The 25,502-nt window shown below is 47.5% G+C and overlaps 1 protein-coding gene across 2 annotated transcripts in view; it reads right to left on the bottom strand.

Annotated features, from left to right (window-relative positions):
- Positions 1–25,502, bottom strand: part of LOC138467869 (N(4)-(Beta-N-acetylglucosaminyl)-L-asparaginase-like) — a 601,150-nt gene that overhangs the window by 514,955 nt on the left and 60,693 nt on the right. For both annotated transcript variants that reach the window (XM_069608161.1, XM_069608162.1), the window contains exon 2: positions 18,591–18,729. In XM_069608161.1, the coding sequence (XP_069464262.1) occupies positions 18,591–18,729 (139 nt within the window). The remainder of the gene's footprint in view (positions 1–18,590; positions 18,730–25,502) is intronic.

Genomic DNA, 25,502 nt, shown 5'->3' with positions numbered 1-25,502 from the left:
GCCTCAGTCATTTTGTGTGTCCATGCCAGGTCACCGTCCCCACTCTGTGACCCACAAAGCCCACTTAGTAAGGGTCTGGTGTATGTGCTGTATTCCAATACCCAGACCCTGCAATAATTGCAGAGGCCCAAGAATCGCTGCATCTCTCTCACTGTCCATGGTGCTGGCATTCTAAAGATCACTCCACCATTTCCAGCATTACCTTTCTGCCTTCTTGTGATATCAACTGTCTACAACACTTCTTCCTGACAACACTGTAATTTTGCCTTGTCTAACTTGTAACCCTTTTCTGCTAGTATTGTCAACAAGTGAACCAAGTCATTTCCTCGGACCAGCTACAAATCAAAATGTTGTCTACATACTGAATGATGGTTCTTTCCATCTGTATGTTGCCTTGGTCCATTTGAAAGACCCTATAAAAGATTGAGGGTGGCTCACAGTACCCCTCTGGTAATCTCGTGTGTTTCCACTTCTGGTTTCTATATAAAAAGGAGGTTAAGTCCTGTGATTCTTCATGGGGTGGTATAGAGAAGAAAGCATTCTTCAAATCTATTACTGTGAAATGAGTAGCCTCCGATGGAATGCTACATAGAATTGTCGCTGGATATGGAACTAACAGAAATTCTGCCACAACAATTTGGTTTAAAGGACGTAGACCCTGAATAAAACGCTATGATCCCCTTGTCGCCTCATAAATGCCTTCGTCTGCTTCCCTGGATAGAGGGTATTGGATCACCCTCAGTAAAATAGCCCCTGGCTTGAGTTTACTTTGACAGCTCCTACTCCCTTTAACAGGCCCACAACATATGGACTGCTAGTCTATAGAATACTGGGTACTCGTGCCAGGTCTTCCTCGAGAAATAGTGGTGGTGGTTTTTTCAGCAGCACCATTCTCTGTGGCATGTCTCTGTAATGTATTCTCACCCAATAAGTAATACTCATAGAAAACACTGTCTCGAGGTCTGAAAGATCATCTTGGAGCAATTCCTTGTCTGTCAAGACAGCCAGTCTGTGCCCTTCTCCTACCGCAATGAATGTCCTCCATGCCCTTCCAGTGTCGTCAGTCCCATGTAATACTGCTCTCTCATCCACTACTATGACTGCCTCCAGTTCTGTTGGTAGCACCTGTCCCTCCTTTTCATCTTAGAAAACCTCTGGTCTGAACAAGAACTCATTGGGTATACCTAGCAATTTGCCTTGTATCCTTGGAAGCCATGCTATCAGCACTTCCACTCCATACTAAAATAGCTCGAGATTGGCTGGCACCTCCTCTGTACAGTATGCCCACAATATGCTTGAATAAGTTCCCTCACGTTCATATAGTGAATTCCCGGAGTTGAACACACAGTCGCTTGGTCAGTGAATGGTATGGTCATGTTAAGTCGGCTCATCATGTACCTGCCCATTATGTTTCCGGATATCTCTCGGGAATATAAAAATGCATCATCAGGTCATGTTCTCCTATAGACATTGGAAGTTTGTCAGTAAAAAGAACCAAATCTGTAGCCCCAGGAAATTCCTGCGCATCGTGGCAATGCCAGACATCGGATATCTCCCCTCCATAATACATGAAAGAGAAAGTCTCATCACCTATTGTCACCCCTATACGTGGTTCCTCGGTCAGGTATAACAGATAGGATTGAACACATCAGGTTTGTCTGTGGGCTGTCCTATTGTGGGTACAATGTCATCCCTGTCCCAGTGAAAGGGTTGCCCCACTACAGTCACTCCCCCAGTATTCGTACTGGAGTCTACATTGTGGAGTCTGTGTGTGTTGTGGCTACAGCATTCTGTTGCATCAGTGCTGGCTGTAATAGTTGAGGGGGCTGTGCATGTTCCTGTGCAATTGGTGCATGTGTCATGGGCTGGTATGGCTGCATTGGCATGTTCTGTGCTTTCGTCGGTTGTGGCATGTGCGTGTGATCTTGGGAATACTAATCAGTCTGTTCTGCTAGGTATGTTGGCTGTTGTGCCATTCCCCCATTCTGTTGCATTCCACCTCTGCTTCTGCACGGTTGTGATATGTGGCCTATCCTCCCGCATGACCAACATTGTATTGGACCCCCCCCCCCATCTGCCTCGCCTGTCTCCATTAAATTCCATCTCCGGCCTGTTGCATTGAGTATCCAAAACCTCTTCCTACCAAGCATCCTCCTACTACCTGTGGTCGATTTTGCACATTCTGGGCAACTACTTCCTCTCCACTCGTCAACATCGCCCCTTCCATAGTGTACTTTGTTAGCTTCCTCTGCACTAAATGTGTCTCTTCCTGCTTTCTCTCCTCACGCTTCTTCCTTGCATTCTCCTGCATTAACCTACAATAGTCCACTATAGTTGGATGGATTTCTGACCATGGTTTAGTTTCCATCCCCACTAATTTCTTCAGCTGCTTCTGCACCTGTTCTGGCAGGCCTTGGCATAATATGTGATAAAATAACCCCACGGTTTTATCCCACAATTCTCTCGTTTCAAGAAGCCAACATCCTTGTATCATTTGAATATACTGAATTGGGTCTTCATCCTCGCGCATTTTGCATGCTATAATCACACGTACGCCCGATGTATCTGGGTATTGTACTCTTAGAGTTTGCCATAAGGCTGGCCTGCCGTTATTAAATGGTGTGCCGTTGTGCGCTGTGTTCTGTCACACTGCGATATCCTGTCCTTTTCAAAATGTTGTCTGCTACCTCCCCAAGAATGGCAGATAATAAGCTCTTCATGTCACCCACTGCCAATGTCGTCCATGCCGTCAGTCTTTCTAATTCATCAATCCATTTCCCATCCCCTGCAGTCAACAAGGTTAGCTTACATCTCAAACTGTCCTTGTCCATCTGTTGCTATGGTATATACTGCAGTCATCCACCACCCTTAGCTAATAACAGGATCTGTGTCAGCCTCATTCCCTCGTCACGTTTCCCCAAGTCTCTTGTGGCTGGGAATGTCCTTGTCATCTCTGCCCGTTTCTGTCCTGTTAGGGCTCTAAGCCTCTGCGCATAGGGAGTGACTTTGTCTGCACTATGCAACCTGTCACTAGGACACTCCAGTCATCCCTTGGGTTCTCCTTCGTCTCTTCCCATATTTTCCCCTTCTCTCCACAACATATCTCTGTCAGGGCTCACTTCCCTGGAGTGGCGGCGAGGCCGCTCTTCCTCGTCACTTTCCGGACGATCTTTGTCTGACCCCATAGTCCCAATACTACCATCAATGTCCTCCCCTCTCTCTCATCCACAAAGATAAGTCATCTTCTTGCTCCTTTCCCTAGTTGGGTCCCCTGGGTTTAGTCCCAAAATCATGCCCCCCCCCTCAATGGAGACCCTGCCATGCTCTTACTTGCCTTAGGGGCAATTGATATGTCCCTTCTGCTCCTATAGAGTTCCCCTACTCTTCTCCATATACCTTCTCCTTCATCGTCACTCAGACATGTCAGTTCCATCTTGCTGTCCGCTGCTGTCTTGGAATGTCTTTCTCTACTTTCGTCTCTCTTCTGCTCACGTCTTCTGTCCTCCTCCTCTTCTCCTCGTCACTTTCCGGACGATCTTTGTCTGACCCCATAGTCCCAATACTACCATCAATGTCCTCCCCTCTCTCTCATCCACAAAGATAAGTCATCTTATTGCTCCTTTCCCTAGTTGGGTCCCCTGGGTTTAGTCCCAAAATCATGCCCCCCCCCCCTCAATGGAGACCCTGCCATGCTCTTACTTGCCTTAGGGGCAATTGATATGTCCCTTCTGCTCCTATAGAGTTCCCCTACTCTTCTCCATATACCTTCTCCTTCATCGTCACTCAGACATGTCAGTTTCATCTTGCTGTCCGCTGCTGTCTTGGAATGTCTTTCTCTACTTTCGTCTCTCTTCCGCTCACGTCTTCTGTCCTCCTCCTCTTCTCGGAGTCGGTGCTTGTCACGACCCACACTCTGAAGACCCCCTGGCCAACCTATGGGCCAGGGAGAGTCTTGATTCCAGCCCCCACTAAACCCAAGAAATTGCAGCATAGGCCTTCTTGGCGCCAGGTTCATGTTTGAATATGGACTTGTGCTTGGGAACTACTTTTCATTAATGCCAGTCATGTGGAGGCATCCTCATAACCTGGCTCCTTGAAACCAGGCTTGCAGTGTAGTGTTTTTGGGTGCGGTACCATGGGGACTATTTTACCTGGACTTCTTTCTTGAAGCTATTTAAACCACACCCGAATAGACTGACACGCTTCGCGTTAGTTTGCATTACTGCAACGTAACGCTCACCGTGTTCAGCTTCAGCCGCGAACCTCGTAAGGACAGCACCTGCAAAGGAAAGGAGAAGACATCGTGAGAAAAAGGCAACAGCTTACCAGAACTTCATCGCCAGTGGTCCGCAGCTCTTCCGACCGTCATCCTGGAACCAGCACTCCTCCGGATCGACGGACCTGAAAAAGAGAAGAAACAAGGCATTAGACATTGTACAATTACCAAACTGTGCCGAAAGGCTTACCTCACCGGCCGCTCCTCAATCAGCATCACGACGGAAATTGCATACTCCGGCCGGGTACCGCGACCTGTGGAGAGGAAAAGATAACAGGTTAGCAAAGGCAAGGCATCTTAAGCACAATGCATAGCGCCTACTCACCTCATCAAGGCGCTCCAAAAACGCCCATACTTACCAGCGAAACACAGATTCCGCCATGCCACATATTGGACTTCCCCGTATCTAGGAAGAAAAAGACATTGTTTAAAAGGCATGCAAGAACAGCAATATTCACAGCAATAAGACCTACCTGAAAGACTCAAGACGGGCTGGCATCAGTGAAGCAACTCGATCGCCATTGCCCACCAAACTCAACGCGCCCCTGCCAAGACAGCAGGACGGAGAACCCGCCAACATCTAAAACAAGGTGAGGAGAAGTCCAGAAGGGTCACAGACCTACAGGGAGGTGGGAGGCTGTTTACCCCAGTTGCCCAGTCCTGAACATAGCTTACCCGTATTCCAGGCAGAACTCTTCCGCTGGTCACATCTGGGCATCGCAAGGAGGGACATCTGAACCCCAACTGATGGGTGGTGCCCCCGTGGAACCAGGTGAGCGTAACAGTGCTCTTTAATGAGTCACTCGAATTCCAACCTTCTAATTTCCCTGTTTAATTGCAACTGTCTCTCCTTCTCTTCCTTTCTCATCGCCGTCTCCTCTAGCTCTTTTCATCTTTTCTTCTCTCTCTTCCCTTGCCCCCTCTTCTGATCGTTCTCGTTCCCTTTTCAACCTGTCCTTTTCTTCTCTTTCTCTTCTCTGCACTTCCTCCATTACCTCTGCCCACTCTTTAGCTTTGTCCCTTATGTCCTTATGACTGGAAGCTTCCTCTACTGTGTGTCCTAGCTCACTTGTAGTCTTCCCGTCCAGATTAAGCAGTATCTGTCCACCTACCCAATTGTTTGTCTGGACTGTCGCCTCATGATCTCGACTATGTCCTGTCCGTCCCTCATCGTCTTTCTTCAGTTTCGCTTGCAAGTTGCTGCGCTCCTTATGCTCACCACTCATAACTTCTGTTCTTTTATTCGACTGTTTTGTGCCACTAAGTGCGTCGTCGCTGCTATACGCTGGTGGTTCAAAAATGGGGGTTGTGTAACCTAAGGCAGCTTTCAATTCCTTTAAGGGGAAAATCCCTGGCCTTCTGCTGTTGGGTCTGTGTCTGCAGTTTGAGGAGGCATAGGGGCCATCAGTGCTTCGCATTGCATTGGCTCAGCATTCATTGCTTATGGGACGGGTCCCCGTCCTCGTCCTGAAACATTTTCCATAGCTCTAATATAGCCAAACGGTTACTCAGTTTCTTCCCCTTATATGTGTCACGACTCGCTCCCTTCGCTCCCGTTCCCACCACTTGGGGGCATGTTTTGGGGCTTATTCCTTGCTGGACATTTCCTCCGAACCTAATGCCACAGTGCTGTAATGAATTGGGAGCGCAAAATCCCTATTTTCCAAACTACTTCCCTTCCGGATCCATTCCAGGTCTTTGGCAGCCAGCATGCTTCTTTAACCAAATGACTGTGTTTCCCAGAATGCCTGGCCCCCTGCTCCACCTCCACCCTTGCAGGACTAGGTTGGGTGGAGGATAAGCAACACCTGTGGCTGCAGGTGCAGCAGTCAGCACACCTGAGGCGTGTGCTCGTTTAGCAGCTTTAAAAGCCACAGTCTCACTTCAGTCCAGCGCTGGTCATCGTTTGCAGTGTTCCTGTTTTTGACTAGTCCCTTGTTCACTGTTCCTTGCCCTTTTACCTAGGTCCTGGTTCCTGTTTTCTTGTTCCCTCCGCCCTGAATCTCTGATTCATGCTCTAATTGATTTCTGCTCCCTTGTTTCCCTTTTTTCCTTCCTCTGTTTACAGGCAGCATTTCTCAGTGCTTTCCCTTTTCAAATGCAGCCCAGTTGGTATTTCTTTGACTCTGTCCTTTGCTGCTGTTAACCCGTATGCCTTAGCCTTCCTCTTTAGCTTCCTGTCTTTTCCTTGGAAGGATAGGGAGAAGTTTGCATTGGTTATTTAGCTTTTTCCCTGCTCCTGATCCTTACTTCTTTTGGGATCCATTCCAGGTTTTCCTTAGCACTTCTGCATTTATATTCCCATTTGATTTTAGGTGTGGTGTGCGGTTGTTAGCTAGCTCCTGTGTGAATGCTTATGTTTTCCTCACTATTTGTTATCACTATTTCAACTTAGGTATTTAGTTTTCTGCAGCGGATCACTCTCGGCTGCCTTCCAGCCTTCACCCTTGCCCTGTCGGGCTCCCCACTTAACAGCGGATCACGCTCTGCTGCATTCCAGCCTCCGCCCTTGTCCTCTGGGCTCCCTGCCCTGCAGCCTGCCTCGCTCCGGCTGCCTTCAGCCCTTGTCCTCTTGGGCCCCCTGTTCTACAGTCTACCTCTCCCTGGCAACCTACAGCCCGTGCCCTCTGGACCTTCCTACTTCTCCCATTGCTGTTCTAGCCTCTCGGGGTCCCATCATCAAGAGGATTCATGGGCTAGCTGACGTTCAAGAGGTTTATTCTCGTCCTTGTGAGTACAGTTCTTTAGTTCCCTTATTTGATACCATCAGAGTGTTAGTTCACAGATCCTGTCATTGCTTGCCCTCTACGTGGGTTTAGCGCTGTCAGTACCTGTAACAGCAATTGGGGGTAAGGCGCTTGCCGACTTTCCTCGCGGTCAGGTGCTTACCCCACATCCCTTTTCACATATTGGGTTTAATATCACACTCTGTTTGCACTCCTGGCTTCTAGCATACATGAGTCGTTGTTCCTATGTGCACATTTCCCTTGCCATATTCGCTGCCTTAGTATTCGCAGGACTAATCCTGACAGAATGACCAGCCTAAAATTCCCATTGAATATGGCAAGTTTAAGAAAGAAAGGCAGCAAGGCCTCTAACAAGTTTGTACAGAAAGCTTCCCCTACATTTACCTGTGACAATCAAATCACTAGTCTTGGTTTAAATGAACTCCTTGTCACGAATGGGCATTTACGAGCAGAGTATTTTTCCCATAGGATGGCTCATCCTACATTGCCTGATCCTAGTTCGATCTTTTGTTCTGATCCCGATTCTATGTCAGCGCAAGCCTTAACCGTAGAAAACAACACACTGTCAGACTTATTAGACAAGAGTACCTCGGTTGTTGAAACCCATGATTCCAGTTGTGCTTCACCTCAGATAGAACAGTTTCATGGTACAAACATAAAGAATGAAGGGGTTCCTTGCATAACTTCTGTTTTCTACCCTCAGTCCAAATACTTCTTTGCACAAGTACATACGGTAGTCCCTAATGTCAAGAGGTCTAAGGTCAATAGTTTGCTTAAGGGTAACACAGACCAAGTTAGTATGAGAATGTATAAATCTCAGAACCTGAAAGCAGTAGAGGACAGTGCACAATCGGTGCACATCCAGATTGCTAGTGCAGGATCCAGCCCTGATGCTACTATGCCTCCCCCTGTGCCTACTGATAGTGATGTACAGTTAATGCAGGGCATACTAAGAGCCAAGCTTGAGGAGTTAACACAAGAATTCATTTCTTTACAAGAGGAGAATAAGATCTTGCACGCATTCCTGAATACACCTCAGACTTTATCCATTGATGTTGATGAAGTGAACACAGTTCAGCCCCTGAGTGCAGAGACTTTGGTAAATCATGATAATTGCCAATATGTTAGATCTATTGGAAGTGAAAGTCTTTCTTCTAGCACAGCGCTCAACCTGGGCACAGTTTCTAACAATTGTTCTGCTGATTATCAGGGATTGCAGTTAGCTGAAGATTTACAAGCCACTCCTTTACCTAAAGTTTCCTGTGTAGCAGTCTGTCATAATTCTGAGCTAGCACACATACAAGCTTCTGATCTCCAAACACAATACACAAAGGTGGCATACACAGATTCAGTCACTACACTAGGCTTAGGTCCTGCTCTTGATACAGCTGCTGAGACTGAAGTAGAGTTTAAAGCTGATGTGGAAGACGATCTTACCTCTGGGTTCACTCTTCCTTCTGCCAATTCTGATCAATACAAACAGTCAGAGACTGTACAGATTGCATGTTCTGATGAACTCATTCCACAGTATACAGAACCAAAAGACCAGCAGGCGAATCCTGAACTGTTGATTGTTAATCTGCCTCTTTCAGAAGCTAAGACAGAGGAATGGACAATTGACGAAATCCTGATTAACAGAGACTTTACTATGGTGATTCCACTGGTTGATTTTGACTTCCACAAAGAAAGAGACTCTGTGTCACCCACTAAAGAAAAGGACCGCAAGGGTACAGTTCAGTCCTTGGTTACTGGAGCCAAGGAGTCTAATGCCCTAAAGGTGCCCTCCATTCCTGAGACACCAATGTGTCTATCAACTTCTGAGACTTCTGTGTGTCCTCCTACAACCATTGACTCTTCTATGATCCAATCCACAGCCCTGCAGTCATCTTTGGTACACGTGTCTTCAACCAATGAACCACTGCCATGTCTGCCATTTCATCAAGAGCCTCCACCATGCACGGGGTTAGTCCCAAAGACCCTGACATGTTTGGATTCAGCTACCGAGATGGCTCCAACTTGCATGCCTTCCGCTTCAAAGTTTCCTCTGGCCTGCCTGTCTACAGTGACTCATCCAGAAGATCATCCTTCAGCCAGAGAGCCTCCGGTAGTCCATCATATGTGCATGTCTTCAGTTCCAGAGTCTATTGCTTGTTTACCTTCAGTTCATGACACACCGGTATCCTGCTTAGCTTCGCTTCCAACATCAGAGGTATACCTGTCTACACCATCAGATCCTGCTGTATTTTCTACTGCTCCAGACAGTCCTCCTGAATCCCAAACATTTACTGTCGATGAACGTTTAGAATGCCTTTCTTTTGCTTCAGGAGGAGCATCAGAATGCCAGCCTTTTCCACAAGACGATTCTCCCAACTGCTTCACTTTAGCATCAGAGCCTCCAAAAGATGCAGCATCAGATTTTGAGACTTTTGCCAGCTCCCGCTTCAGAGTCATCAAGCTAGACCAAGTGGTGAGTCAGAACCACTCACCTGGGTGTGCACAGGGGGTGGTGCAGACCGGCGTATTACCTACAGAACTTGTGCAACAGAATTCCGCCAAGAAGCACCAGTTGGGTGCTAGTAGCCAAAGGAAGGGAATGACTGCTGCAGTTCAAGATGTGTCTGTTATTGCTCCTTCTGCAAGTGTGCCTGAAATACCAAGTACTGTGTCTATCACTCCTATCAGTATGCCAAACGTCCCTGCTGTTGTATCCAACGTGCAATCAAACCTTAATCATTTTCAACCACAAGCCTTTTCCCAGATGGATGACAGAAAAAGATCTGAACCTCTACCTCAGCCGCCACCTTCTCTAATGGCTGAACATGAACATTTCCTGAAGCCAGCAACTTCCTTACCTCCCGCATGTGCGCTCTTGGCAGAAAGGCTAACAGAACTTCTACCATTGTCTAAGGCAAGTTGCACCAGCCTGCCTCCCTCCTCAAAGACTTACAAGGGTCCACTCCCAGTGACTGAGCTTCCTGGACCTTTCAACTTTGCTTCAGGTCTTGCAAGTCCTTCATGCCTTTCTTCAAACCATGAGTCTCTTCCTCACCAGAAGCCATCGATTCCAGCAGTATCACTTCCAAAGACAAAGCACTCCTATCATGGAAGCCCATCTGCCTTTGCCCACAAGCCACCATTTCCATCAGTGCCACCTCCAAAGAAAAAGCACTCCCATCATGGAAAGAAGAAGTCTCGTGCGGGTGGCGGGCACCCGAAGAGGGCCGTAGGAGGGGGTATACTGTCACGACTCGCTCCCTTCGCTCCCGTTCCCACCACTTGGGGGCATGTTTTGGGGCTTATTCCTTGCTGGACATTTCCTCCGAACCTAATGCCACAGTGCTGTAATGAATTGGGAGCGCAAAATCCCTATTTTCCAAACTACTTCCCTTCCGGATCCATTCCAGGTCTTTGGCAGCCAGCATGCTTCTTTAACCAAATGACTGTGTTTCCCAGAATGCCTGGCCCCCTGCTCCACCTCCACCCTTGCAGGACTAGGTTGGGTGGAGGATAAGCAACACCTGTGGCTGCAGGTGCAGCAGTCAGCACACCTGAGGCGTGTGCTCGTTTAGCAGCTTTAAAAGCCACAGTCTCACTTCAGTCCAGCGCTGGTCATCGTTTGCAGTGTTCCTGTTTTTGACTAGTCCCTTGTTCACTGTTCCTTGCCCTTTTACCTAGGTCCTGGTTCCTGTTTTCTTGTTCCCTCCGCCCTGAATCTCTGATTCATGCTCTAATTGATTTCTGCTCCCTTGTTTCCCTTTTTTCCTTCCTCTGTTTACAGGCAGCATTTCTCAGTGCTTTCCCTTTTCAAATGCAGCCCAGTTGGTATTTCTTTGACTCTGTCCTTTGCTGCTGTTAACCCGTATGCCTTAGCCTTCCTCTTTAGCTTCCTGTCTTTTCCTTGGAAGGATAGGGAGAAGTTTGCATTGGTTATTTAGCTTTTTCCCTGCTCCTGATCCTTACTTCTTTTGGGATCCATTCCAGGTTTTCCTTAGCACTTCTGCATTTATATTCCCATTTGATTTTAGGTGTGGTGTGCGGTTGTTAGCTAGCTCCTGTGTGAATGCTTATGTTTTCCTCACTATTTGTTATCACTATTTCAACTTAGGTATTTAGTTTTCTGCAGCGGATCACTCTCGGCTGCCTTCCAGCCTTCACCCTTGCCCTGTCGGGCTCCCCACTTAACAGCGGATCACGCTCTGCTGCATTCCAGCCTCCGCCCTTGTCCTCTGGGCTCCCTGCCCTGCAGCCTGCCTCGCTCCGGCTGCCTTCAGCCCTTGTCCTCTTGGGCCCCCTGTTCTACAGTCTACCTCTCCCTGGCAACCTACAGCCCGTGCCCTCTGGACCTTCCTACTTCTCCCATTGCTGTTCTAGCCTCTCGGGGTCCCATCATCAAGAGGATTCATGGGCTAGCTGACGTTCAAGAGGTTTATTCTCGTCCTTGTGAGTACAGTTCTTTAGTTCCCTTATTTGATACCATCAGAGTGTTAGTTCACAGATCCTGTCATTGCTTGCCCTCTACGTGGGTTTAGCGCTGTCAGTACCTGTAACAGCAATTGGGGGTAAGGCGCTTGCCGACTTTCCTCGCGGTCAGGTGCTTACCCCACATCCCTTTTCACATATTGGGTTTAATATCACACTCTGTTTGCACTCCTGGCTTCTAGCATACATGAGTCGTTGTTCCTATGTGCACATTTCCCTTGCCATATTCGCTGCCTTAGTATTCGCAGGACTAAACCTGACAATATGCTGCCTGTAAATACGTGGTCATATGTTGCTGCACATATTTGGAAAAGCTTCCGTCTTTGGGCCAGGGTTTTGCCATTTTTCCCTCTGTATCGCAAGTCCATTCCGCGCTATACTTGCGTATTTTGTCTTGATATGGCGGGAGGGGCTTGCAGAAATGTTGAATGGTAGTCCTCATTTTGACAATCATCAATACTTACTTGACCTCAAATCAGGATTTCGACACATTTATATACCTTGGTCAATTCATATTTCACATAATCAATGTCACTTTTCAATCGAATTCTCAAAAACCATAAAAATCCTCAGGCTGTTTCAACAGCCTCTCTGGCTCACCGCCATCAACGAGACTGTGCTCTGTGCACCACCCACACTGCATTTTCTGCCCTTGAGACCAAACCGTGACTTCCCTCATGTGCTCTTTGAGCTCAGCCCAAATGGCATAACACTTTTCACCCCTTCAAACACCAGGTCAACAAAATTAAGTCCACCACCTTCCAAGCACATCAAGTCCTATTCAACCACCTCACATGTGACACCACAAACCCTCAAGAGACAACCCTAATACGTAAAAATATACTCCCACTTTTCACAACACAACTACAATGACAAACATGACATAACACACGGCCGTCTTCCTGCCTCACCAAGATACAGGGTATTGTGAGATGCCAGAGTAACAGAGACAGACAGGTTGGGTTTGCTTCACAATGCTTTTTTTAAATAAGAGGTTTGGGAAAAAGGCCTCACTATCCCTAACTCTATGAGGGGTTTCCCTGCTTCATCTTCATCAGGATGTCCAAAATAAATGTCCACAGTCCTGGGTCCGAAGCCTATTCTGACCCTCACTCTTAATACACCACAAAACTACTATCAGAGGAAAATAAACAATACTATGCTATCTTCTTATAGCCATATGATGGTTCTTTTACCCACTATCTTGGAAGTGGATTGTATATGCCAGGGGGACACTCCCCTTCCCTGGTCTTTCCTTGATGCCAAGGGGGAAAATCCACTTCCCTTGGTCTTTCCAGTGGTTGTCAGGGCTTTGGAGCCAACTGTGCCAGGGGGACACTCCCTTTCCCTGGTCTTTCTTTGATGCCAAGAGGAAAATTCCACTTCCCCTCGTCATATTGTCTGTCTCTTATATGGATAAATAAGTGACTATAAGACTGTCTTCTTAGCTGCATTGTCAGGAAAAAGGTTGGGTGCCGGGACCAGCAGCGGTAGGGATACGGCACGGCTGGCCCCGAACTACTCTTCCCAGAATTCCTTGGGGTGCGTGGCTCTGCGCACATCACGCAGGCATGGCCAGCATAAAACTGCCGCTCTGCCCGTGCCATTTGCGGATTATTGATTGTCAGAATGGGCGGTGGTGGCATGAGGCACAACAGCACTTTTATACACAGTGGCAGGAACCTGGAGAGCAGTGAAAAGGACCTGGGCTGCGCAGCGGTGACGTGCTAGCCCCGGTGTATTATGACATCTTGTACAGTGTCTGGGTGTTCTCACAGGGCACCCAGACTTTTTGTTTCTTACTTCATGCTTCATGTTCAGTGTTTTGAGTCTTCATGTACATCTTGCCAAACAGGCCATGAGTTTGTCAATCATAAGAGGAAATCCATTGCGGTTTTGTTTCAAATGTTGCCATGTTTATGCTGTTGCTTCAATTCTCATCATGAGGTTGTATCATGTTTTTGTTACCGTCAATAATGTTTGTATTAGGAGGTCTGGTGAAAGCATGTTAGTAGTGATATTTGGGAGTTGTGAGGTCATTACTAGGAGTGAGCAGGTTACTAGTGGATATGCAAGTGTATCAAGGTGTGTTTTCCCTAACTTCCCTCAACCTATCCAACTTCGTTACCCTAACCCTCTTTGCGGTTTCCCTATTTCCCCCTTCCTATCCACAACCACTCCCTGATCCCTCCTTCCCCCCACTGGCTGCCACATGGTCCCCTGTAAATCCTAATATCAGGAATCCGTGCCAACCACGGTGGGAGGGTCGAAATCTTTCGGCTTCTGTGGTTAGGGAGTGGGTGTCGATACTCTTCCCTTCAAGTTTTGACATCCATCTTCTCTCTCTTTGTAGGCGCAGTATGGTTGTTTCATCCACCTGGGATACTTTCAATCCCCCCCCCAGGCACTGTCATCACACCAAACGCTCCTTCACAGTTACTTAATTTTGTTTTGGTTCTGGTAAAACATAGAATGCTTGGTTTTAAATATTTCATATAGTGATAATACCTGTTTGAGCAGTGGTGTCATGGGTCTTTCATCCAAGTCACTGTTTCCCCTCTCGCAGCCACCTTAGTATGTTGTCTTGCACGGTGCTGCTGGCACCATTCACGGAAAGTGCTTTCCGTTTGTTCTTGCAGCGAGGCTCGAGGCTGTAACCTGAGCCAAGGAGTCTGTCTCTGCAGTTCTTCCCAGCTCTGCTGCTCCGTATCAGTGAAATTAGTCGGGTGCCACCAACCGGGACTATTCCTGTGGTAGTTTCCCTTTCTGGGGTCTCCCTTAATTGCGGGACACTTCTGCTGTCTTCCTGCACCGCAGAGCCCTGCCAGTGTTTTCTCGGGTCGGCGCCCGCAGAACACAGCTGCCCACTCCCGGAATCCTCCCGCCTCCTCTCCTTGTATGATGCAGTGCAAGTTGCTCCCTAAATTCACCGGCCAGCCAATACTTGGCTGCCTTTCCACTCTACTTCCACAGCACGCTTTCTGTTCCACTCTGCCTCTACGTCCATTGGTCTCTCCACTACCACTACTGCTTCCACCCTTTCTGCCTGTTCTTTGTCCTTCTCTTCATTTCCAAAGCTCCTTGATGGAAATAAAAAGTGGACTGAAGCTTCTGATCTGAGATGTTACTCCTTTTGCCTCTAGAAACAGTCTCCTTGTCCCAGTTGTCTGAGGTGGTGAATTCAATTTACTGCAATACACATACCCACAGGCTATACTTGACTGCATTAACTTTATAGGTTTTGGTGTGTGAATTTTGTTTCTTATCCTCAATTCCGGGACGAAATCCTCTGATTCATCACAGTATCCAAAAAATCATTTGGTCCTTCTTCTATACCGCCACATATAGGAATACATCTCAATGAGATAAATTAAGAAACCTCCTTCCGCGACCTAAGTTAGCGCCTCTTGCCAATACCTACACACAGGGAACCATACATAACATCTTCCATGAACCTGCTAAACTGCCTAATGCACAGGTATCCTTTTTTTATAAGTTTTTAAATATTTTTTCATCCATAAACCAAGTGAATGCCCAGATCACAGGTAACCTTTTAATAGTATTTTCTTCATATTTTTCATCCGTAGACTAAGCTGACCATCTAAGCGGACCGCCTAAACTGACCTCCTAAAAAACGGGTAACCTTCACAAGAACACGGAAAAACATTAACACAAAACAAAATGTTCTTCTCCCAATATTTGCCATATAGTTGAGTCTATACTTACATTCTGTGATCCGCTGAAGCGCCTTGGCACCAACTCTCGCTGCATCTGCCACTCTGCCATCAGATCTGCTTGGTGTACTCCTGGTAACCTCTTCAATTATTCCCACGCATGGTCTTGGGGTCTGGTCGTCGCGGGTCGCTGCAAAGACCTTCGGGCATGTGGTAGGACGAGGCAGTTTAATGCCGAAAGGTCTTAGCAACCATACTCTGCTACCACTTGTAATAGAGCGGAAGGGGCACTCTTAGCAGTTCCGATTACCAGCAAGAGGGTACTTGGGCCCAACAAAACCTGCGGCGAGAACTGAGACTCAAACCATAGGGCAAGGTTTTACTGCCTTTAATATCAAAGTGACAGAGATCCCAATTGAACAACATAGCGTGTTCAAAGCTCTCATCTTCTGAATGGGTGTCACACCATTTGAACTGTAAGGACATCACAAAAACAGGGTGCATTCCCCAAAACCTATCAGGGGAGGGAATTGGTCAGCTTAGGAAAACTATATAAATGATACAAAGGGGTTAGTATACCCATTGGATAGCCATATCTGGTGGCTCCTCCTAGGGCCACCTCTGAATGTAACAAATACAAAGTTGCAGGCCAGCAGAGAAATGATTGGCCAGTGCAAGAACGTGAAAGGCAGCTAAGGATTGGACAGAACATATCTTCCCAGCCATGGCAACGTGGACAGCTACAAGGCTGGGCAACCTGCTCAGGGCAATGGGAATGATCACGAAGGTGCTGTATGTTCCCAACATGTTGCCATCTCTGATCACCTAGGCCCAGATAATTGTATCTTTCCACCTCTGGTTCGATGGGAACAGCTCTTCTCCCATCTACCTCGAATGAATAGGCTCTGCCCTGCTCTTTCAGATCACGTGTGTAGGGCACACCAAAATTGAGCTCTCCTGTCTGTAATTATGAGGATTTTAGCTTGTATTCTCGCAGGGGATCTATTGTCTTGGTGAACTGGATATGTTCCATCTCTGCTTGTCCTTGGTGATGCTGTGCACAATGTCTGCATTGGAAGCTCTCTCTGTCTGATCCTTTCTGCATTCTGAAGTTCACCTTGCTTTCCCCATTCACTTCAAGGCATCTATGGCTTCCATCTTGGTTCTCGTAATTAGGCATAAGCAAGCTAATTGTATCTATTCTTAGGCGTCTTGCTGTTTCCGCATAGTTTACAGAGTTGCTGGTATAAGTGTGTAGGTCCTCTAACTATTATGAGTCATAAACATTTGTTTCATGTCAATCAGCAATAAAGTGTTCATGTAGTTCTGTGCATGGATGCCTTTATGCTTCATGTCTAACGCATCTTTGTCATGATGTCAGTGATGATGTCATCAGCTACATTGGTTCTATAGTCAGTCAACTTGCTCAATCGATGACAACTGTATCTCTTCCATGGCGTTGTTTGGTTACTGTATGAATGGTTACTGTATGAATGGTTCTCATTTCACTGCCTATGAGCTGAAAAGCGGGTGGTGGTCACGACGGCCACACCAGGGTCTCCCTCTTCTGCTTTCATTCAGTTCAGCATTCAACAGTTTCCAGTTCTTGTTTGCCAACATTTCGCAGTAATCATCAAAAACCATTTACTTTGGTTCACTATATTTTGCACTTTAATTCTCATTCATTTGGCGTGCCCTTTTTGCCACATAACAGGCCCAGGAGAGCCCCGGATCAAGTGATCCCTTTTCCTCACTCACTGGCGTCTCCTACGGGCGGGTGTCATCTCCTGCTCTGCTCTGTGTACACGTCCTTGGTGGACAGCAAGGCCCCCCTCACAGTTCGCTCTCGCTCTTGCTCTGCTCGCATCCCGGAGACAGTACCAATGACTTACAATGACAGGTTCTCTACTCCGGCTTGCAACTCCTGATGCCAGCAATGACCAGCAAGGCTCCCAAGACTGTGGCTTTTGCTCTGCCCTTCCTTGAACCACAGTTTCTTCCCGGTTGAGCCGGCATCCTGGTTTCCTGACGGGACCACCCTCAGCTGCCTCATACTCGCAGGATTTCTCCATCTGTAGGCCTATCTGCTGGTCTCTCTCTCTGCATTCTGACCCCAGCTTTTATACACCTGCAACTATTTAATAGGTTGCAGGTGAGAGTCTTCAGGCTCAATTACCTAATCCCAAATAGTGAAGCATTCTGGGCATGCCTGATGCTTGCAACAGTCTATAGGCCTCCTCGTAGTCGCAGTACTAGAATGGTGAAAGAATGTGTTAGTGTGCCTTCCTCTTAGTCACCTCTTCCTCATCCCAGAACTACAGTGGAATGAATGAGAGGAATTGAGGGTAGAGGGTTTACAATAGCCTATAAAGGCAGGAGGGAGGAGGGGTGTTGGTTCTCAATTGGAGAAGGGGAATACTATGTCTCGCCTGTGGATATTCTCCTCCAATCCCCAAGAACCATCCACTCAGGTGATCCTTCCTCGCATCTCCACCCACAGGGTCAGAATCTAAAAGCGATGGCCTTTCCCTGACCACCTGAGAAGAGGATCCAAGGGGAGTAGATGTGAGGCTACCCACAGGTTTCTCACAATTTTTTATGTTATGTTCTGCGTGTCTTTATGGTGCAAGCAATATTCTTCTGTGTCTGAATGCATGTTTGACCTAATGTCTGCGTTTCTTCATGGTGAGTGTGTATTTGCTTCGTGTCCATTGCATGCATCATGTCAGCCTAAAAGTGATGTGCTTGCTCTTGCCATCTTCAGTTACATCAGGTCCATCTCTTCCTGTATTGGTCCGTGATAAGAACGGTATGGTCGCCTTTGTGCATAACAGTTCTCTCCAAACTATATTGGGGCGGGGGAGGGGCAGATGCTATGAATGACTAATCTGTCTCTCGACAACACCAAATATGAAAACCATAAATCGTTGCTTGCAAAAATCTAGGAGCAGCTCTACAGAGAACATTCTAAAGGGAGAATGAACATGGACAAATAACATATACTATGGGCGAGCTAAAACCTGGTTGGAGACCTTCATGAATGGGAACCATCCCATAAAGCAGGCTATTTACCCATGTCTGCTCTAGTAGAGGGGCTCCCATATTTTTGCAAATGTTTAAAGACTTTAAGGGTAACCCAGACATAGATCCCTTGCTCTCTGACCTTAGAGAATCTTAGAACCACCTCCTTGCTAATACAGCAAACAATGCAGAAACCAGTGTCTGGGGTTGCTGATGCCACTCTTGCTCTGAAGAGAACTGCCTAGTACTTCGGTGCTGGACTGCCGTTGTGGGTGGGACAAGACTGCTATGCAAATTGATATATTCCAGAGTGGGTTATTTGAGCATTTTCATTCTCAGTAGGGAGTCCAGCACATTTTTGCAAAATACAAATCGTTATTTCATTATACATACCCCGGCAAAGCTGCTACAGCACCAAAGCGTCCAGGGTGACCTTCCATTATAGCTGCATCACATTGAACAATTCCATTCTTGTTTGGGTAGCCACCTCTTCCAACTATATGATAACCAGTTTCCACATCATTCTCAAATTCTGCCAATGGTAACAATTTTAACAACAGCATTAGAAACAGCTTTAATAAAATGGTGCATACCATAATTTAGTCATCTGAAATGAAGATACGTAGATCCTGACTGTTTTTAGACATTTGATCAATTAATAGAGTTGCGATATATTCTCCATCAGAACAGTCTGCCGAGCAAGTATCACCCTATTTCATTAAGCAACTATGGATTGCTACAAATGTGGCAAATGTTTTTCATAAAACTCAGTTTTGAAAATTCTTACATTGACCATTTCACTTGCCTACTTCATTTAAGCCAGTTTTGATAGCTGAAATGAGCGCGATCTGAAGGAATTTGGTTAAACAAGTGCTCAGATTAATTACCATGGGTAGGTTTTACACCGAGTCTTACTATTCCCTGGTCCTAACTATTACATCAATTGAAGTAGGACTGACAGAAGGTGAAGCAACCTCATTTGGCCTAAACACATTTCTAATAGTTACTTTAGCAACCACTTATCACCTTATCAGTATTGCAATACATCTGTCCACCTCCCCTTTATACAACAGTTTCTAATACTAAAGGAAAGTACGAAAGTGGAGGTGGGATGAGGAAAAGTAGAATTCCTGAGTATTCATGGTAAGTAATCTGCAAATTACTACCAAAGCTGCATTCCTCGTCAATGTCCTTGAACCACTGAAGAAACACAAAGTTGTATCTCTGCTATAATCATTAAGACCGTGAGGGTTTGCTGCCACATCAAATGATGCAATACCATGGCATTATAGCATTACCAATAGCTAATCACATGGCTACAGAGTGCAGAGCCTAAGCATAACCTCCCGCTCCATGGCACACGCAACCACCAAGTATATGACCAACAACGGAATCATCAAAGTAACTGAATTGAATTGCACGTCCAGGAAGTGGGTGTTCCTCTCGTGGAAAGGGCTGGTACACCAGCTATAGGATTCAAACCAAAGGTTAGAAATACTCAGCTGTTTCAATTGCTGAGAATTGCAACAAGGGCTTCTTTCCACTGCAAGACCAAAAGCCACAAAGAGATATAGTCCCAGTAGCTCATGGAGCAAGCCATACAAGGCCGGTAAGATAACTCAGCGGGTTGAGCGCTCGCTGCTGCGATCTGAACGTGATCTGCAGGTCGCAGGTTCGAATCCCGGCCAGCCCAACTCAGCCTTTCATCCTTCCGAGGTCAATAAATGAGTACCAATTTCTTTTTTTTGATCCAACATTTTATTGAATTTTCATACAAGGTTAAATAAACATTACAACAACTGGGAGAGCCGTATAAGAAGCTCTCCAAACACAACTGTCACAACTAACCGCAAAGAGAGGGAAAAGAAAAAGAAGGGGAAATTGTAAAACAAGAGCAAATATCTATGGCGTGTATCGGCACAATAGTCTCTGCACAGTTGACACCTATTCACAGACTCAGGTCATCCGGTAGGGGAGGGACACGTTATCGATAGTCCTCCCATTTCTGCCAGATCATATTTGCTTTTTCAGGGCAGCCTCTCGCAGCGTAAACTCTGTACTCCATTGCAGTACAAATGTCTATATCTGTGGCCCATTGTTCCAGGGTGGGTGCCACCTCAGAGCCCCATAATTGAGCTATGTTCCTCTTCGTTACTGCTGTGGCAGTTGACATGAATAGTTTTTCGTATCTTGTCAGTTCAATTTCGTCCTCTATCCCCATCAGCAAAAGCTTTGGTTCCCTGGGGACTGTTTTACCTAGAATCTTTGACAGTTCATTGCAACATGCTTGCCAGTAGCGTTGAATATGCTTGCACTCCCATAGAATATGAAAGAAGGTACCTTCTTCACGTTTACAGCGCAGACAGTTTGAGTCCGATATCCTGCCCCAGCGGAAGAGTCACTCTTGGGTAGTAGACTCGCGCGGAGGATTTTAAGCCGTATGAGTCTAAATCTAGATGAGATTGCAATTTCCCGGGGGTACATTAGAGCGGTTATCCACTCCTCCACCTGGATCATCCCCACCTCCCGTTCCCATTTGGCCTTTAGACTTGCCAGTTCAGTTGTGGCGAGAGAGGTGATGGCGTTATACAGGACGGAGGTGACCTTATGTTTAATTCGTTCGGAAACTGCATTGCGTTCCATCTGTGTGTATTTAGGCATATCGCACATGGCAGGAATGTGGGTTAACAGCGCGTGGTTTAACTGTGTATAGTGGTATTGTTCTGTGGGGGGGAGAAGCGGGACACCAAGGTGTCAAATGGAATCACTTCTCCCTCTCGTATCACATCTCCAATTCTTGCTATCCCATGCAATGTCCAATTGGGCCATCTGGGAAGTTTGCTTATTTCTGGGAGGTTCCTGTTATTCCACAGCGGTTGTATGGGTGTTAGTTTGTTCCCCCAACCCATATTGTGTGTTTCTGCCCAGACTCTTGGTATGTGTGTCAGCATGATTGGAGGGGTCGCTCGGCCCACCTCTCGGTATAAGTGTTCCAGGAGAGGTTTGGTGGAGTCGCTTGTGATCATCGCTCTGATATGTGGTAATGTTGTGTCCCTGTGCAGCATGTCATTCACAATCGCCATTTGGCTGGCCCAATAGTACGTTTGTAGTCTGGGGAGGCCTATACCACCCTCCCTTATCGACCTTTGGAGCGTGGCAAGTGCTATGCGTGGGTGTCCTCCACTCCATAGCAGTTTTCGAAGGATACAGTCAATTTTGTGGAATTCGCGCCAAGGGACATGTAGTGGGGCATTTTGCAATATATACAAGAAGCGTGGGAGGGCCATCATTTTGAAAAGGGCTGCTCTGCCAAGTAGGGTTAATGGTAGGAAGACCCAGTGTTGAACATCTTCAGCGAACCGTGTTATTATCGGGTACAGGTTTGTGGGTGTATATTCCCTAAGGTCTTTTGTAATTTGTATACCCAGGTATCTGAATTGTGTCACTTCAATATGGTAAGGGCAGTGTGTTGGTATTGTTTCGTTCACCTTACCCAGTGGGAATAGTATGGACTTAGTCCAGTTAACACGCAGTCCGCTAAAGGAACCGTATCTTTCTAACAAGCGTGCCACTACGGCACAGGAGTTAATCAGGTCTTTTAAATATATCAGCAGGTCGTCTGCATATAATGAGACTCTATCTTCCCAGTCATCTGCCCAGTGAAAGCCACTCCATGTCTCTGTGGTACGCAGCAGTACTGCGAGGGGTTCAATCGCTAGGGCAAAGATCATTGCCGACAAGGGGCAGCCCTGTCTGGTTCCTCTGCCTAGTAGAAAGGGGTCTGAATTCCAACCCTTCACCCTCACCGTGGCCCTTGGAAGCCTGGAAAAGAGACTGACACAGTTTGTGAAGTGAGGTACAAAGCCCATGCGGTGCATTATTTCCCAAATCACCTCCCAGTAGACTGAGTTGAATGCTTTTTCGAAGTCAATGGCTCATAGGGCGAGGGGGCTCTGGAGGGTGTCTCTTCTCTCCAGGGCCGAGCGTAGTCTATGGATATTCATGCGGGTTGATCTTTGTGGCATTAAGCCACATTGATCTGGATAAATTAGAGATGGGATGACCTGTTGTAATCGGTCAGCTAGCACCTTCGCAAGGATCTTGGTTTCGCTGTTTATGAGAGAGATGGGTCTGTAGGAGGTACATTTGTCAGCGGGTTTGCCTGCTTTGGGAATCACTATTATGGTGGCTTCTCTAAGGTCGGGGGCTAGAGAGCCCTGGTCACGGGCACTTTGGTACATGCGTAACATGTGGGGCTACCTCCCCTGGGCCTATCTTCTTCCACAGTTCCACTGGGAAGCCGTTTGGGCCTGGAGACTTCCCCGATGGAGCCCCGACATGGCTGCCACGATTTCTTCTTCCGAGATCTCTTTTTCTAGAAGTTCCCGTTCTTTGTTGTTCAAGGTGGGGAGAGTGACTTACGCTAGAATCGCATTCTCTGCAGGGGAGGCAGGTGTTTTGTAGAGGTCAGCGTAGAAGGTGGCAAAGCCACCCGCTATTTCCTGATCTGTTAGCAGAGGGTCCGGGCTGAGCCGTCTAACTTGACTGTGCCCCTCGTCCCTCCGCTCCAACCAGGCGAGCATCTTGCTGGCCTTGTCACCGGTCTCATAAACCCTAGTGCGCATTGCTCTGTGTGCTTGTTTGGCATTATCTAGGGCTATATTTTGGAGACGCTTCTTAGCGAGCAAGAGTGCCCTTTGTGTTTTGGGCCGATCCTGCGACAGATGGTTCTCTTCCGCATGTTTTACCTGTCTCTCTGCCTCATGTAGCTTAGCAAGGTGTGCCTTTGTATGGGCAGTGGTCCAGGACATGATTTCTCCTCTCAACACTGACTTGCATGCTTCCCATAGCACTCCTGGGCCTTCTACCGTTCCTGTGTTTGTTTCAAAGTAGGATTTCGTGGCCGTTTGGATTTGTTCCACTAGATCCGGGAAGCTCAGGTAGTAGTTATTGAGACGCCACCTCGAGGGGTTGGGGGGAGTCGGTCTGGAGGTGAGGAGATCGAACGACAGGGGCGAGTGATCCGAGATTCCCCTAGGGAGTAGGCATGCCCTGCTAGCCTTGTGTATGTCCACCAGAGGGAGAAAAAAGTAGTCTAATCTCAAAAGCGAGGCATGTGCTCCAGAGTGGAAGGAGTACTTCCTGCTATCGGGGTACAGCTCTCTCCAAACATCCCGTAGGCCCAAGGCATTGGCAAAGGTGGCCAGCTTGGTGCGTATGCTGGGGTTTCTGCCTCGCACGTGTGTGCGGTCCATTTCTATGTCCATGACCTCGTTGAAGTCACCTCCCATAATCATGATGTCAGATGTGTCCCCGGTGATCAGAGGTGAGATATCAGTGAGCAATGGGGATAGCAGGGTCAGTGGCGTGTAGATTGCCAGCATTGCAATGGATTGTTCCCATAGCGTCCTCGTGATGTATACATATCTGCCACTTGTGTCCTGAGTGACGCTGGATAATTGGAGCGGAGTGTTTTGTGTATTAATATGAGCACGCCCCTTGATCCCCTAGTGAAGCCGGCGTGTATTGCAGTTCAATAATTTGTGTGCTTAAACAGATTGCATTCCGTGCCCGATAAGTGTGTTTCTGCTACTGCTGTTGACTGTGCAAACATGAGGTAACAGGGGGTTCGCTTACGGGATACGTTATCCCCAGTGGGGCCATGTTTGTGTTGTCTTCGTGTGTTTTCCCCCCTTTGAGGAGTTGTGCCTTGCTCGATAGACCCATAAATAAAAGAACTAAAAAAGAATACCCAACATACCCCCCACCCTACACTCCACCCAACTTGAAGTACCTGTCGCCCGAACAACATTTAGCAGCTGTCAAAATGACAACCTGCTCACTCTAAAACATAAACTCTCAATAGACTGGAACGTCTAAGTGTCTGGAGGGGGGAGGATCCGGGGGGAACTTTCCCTATCCCCTGGACCGCTCAAACTTAAGTCTATACGTGGGGCTCAGAATTGCGTGATGTAACTTTTGTTGAGCCAACAGAATGTTATAAATGTGTTCCCATCAGATTAGGATGGTAACTTTTTCTGTTTTGTGCCTTCAGCGATCTTCAACCGACGGCGGCGGTGAGTCCGGATCTTGTTCTATTGGTGGCAGGGCGGGCAATCCCCGCTCGGGCGGCGGTCTGGGCCTCCGGTTGTTTCTAAATCTCGCTACCCCCCAGTCACCTTCAATGTGTTGTTCTGCCCATCTCCACGCGCCCTTTGGATCTGTAAAATGCACCGTGGTGCCTTGGTGGTATATTTTAAGCTGCGCTGGGAAGAGGAGGCCATATTTCACGTTCTTGGTTTGGAGGTGTTTCTTGAGTTGGTCAAAGGATTGACGTGCCCTCTGGACCATCCATTGTGTAGTCCGGAAAGAAGGCGATGCGAGAACCGTTGTGCGTTATTGTTCCCTTCGTGCGGGCCATTTGCAGTAATGCGTCACGATCCCTGTAATTCAACAGTTTCGCAATCACTGTATGCGGTGGTAAGCCTGGTGTAGGTAGTCCAGATGGCATGCAGTGGGCCCGTTCAATGGAGAAAGATTTTGAGAATGATTTGGGTTCGAACAGGTCAGAGAGCCATTGTTCTAGGAATAGTTCCATGCACGGCCCTTCTGCCCTCTCCGGCAGGCCCAGTATGTGGACATTGTTGCGCCTAGATCGACCTTCTCCCTCATCGACTTGCTCCTCCAATGTTTTGATGCATGACATGGCCTGGGTCATACTCTGTTCCATGTTTCGTAGCCCGTCTTCTGCTCCAGAAATGCACTGTTCAGCTTCCCCTGTGCGTGATGTCAATTTTTGCAGGTCATGCCGGAGAAGGTAGACGTCCATGCTAATTCCATCAATTTTTTGCTGCATGGATGCCCGTGACTCGGCTATTGCAGCCATGATATCCTTAAGGGATATGGAGCTTTCAGCCTCCGTCATGTTGTGCAGCTGCTCTTGGTCCGAGGAGGAGGCTGCTGGTGTTGTAGTATATTGATCGATTCTGCTTTGGGTAACTGTCTTTCTAGCTTTATCTTTGCCCATCATGTGCTCGGCTGATACCAGTCAATGCGGACGGTCGTTTTCGCTGTGTGCAGTGGATTGTTGCCCCGATGGATGTTGCTCCACAGCAAGCGTAGGCTGTGCCCAGCCGCGGCCCACCGATCTTTACCGTGTGTTCTCCAGATGGGGCTTGCCCCGCCGCGCCTCCCCGGGCCGTAGCGCCACCGGATCTTGCGGCCGGAGGTGGTCGCAGGTCTGCGTCTGTCCCGCGCTGTACCTCAGGCTGCGTGGGCACTATGATGTTGGCGGTGCAGCTCCTT

Source organism: Ambystoma mexicanum, chromosome 4q (genome assembly GCF_040938575.1).
Source record: "Ambystoma mexicanum isolate Mex_15411 chromosome 4q, UKY_AmexF1_1, whole genome shotgun sequence".
NCBI lineage: Eukaryota > Metazoa > Chordata > Amphibia > Caudata > Ambystomatidae > Ambystoma > Ambystoma mexicanum.
This window is presented reverse-complemented; position numbering and strand designations above follow the sequence as displayed.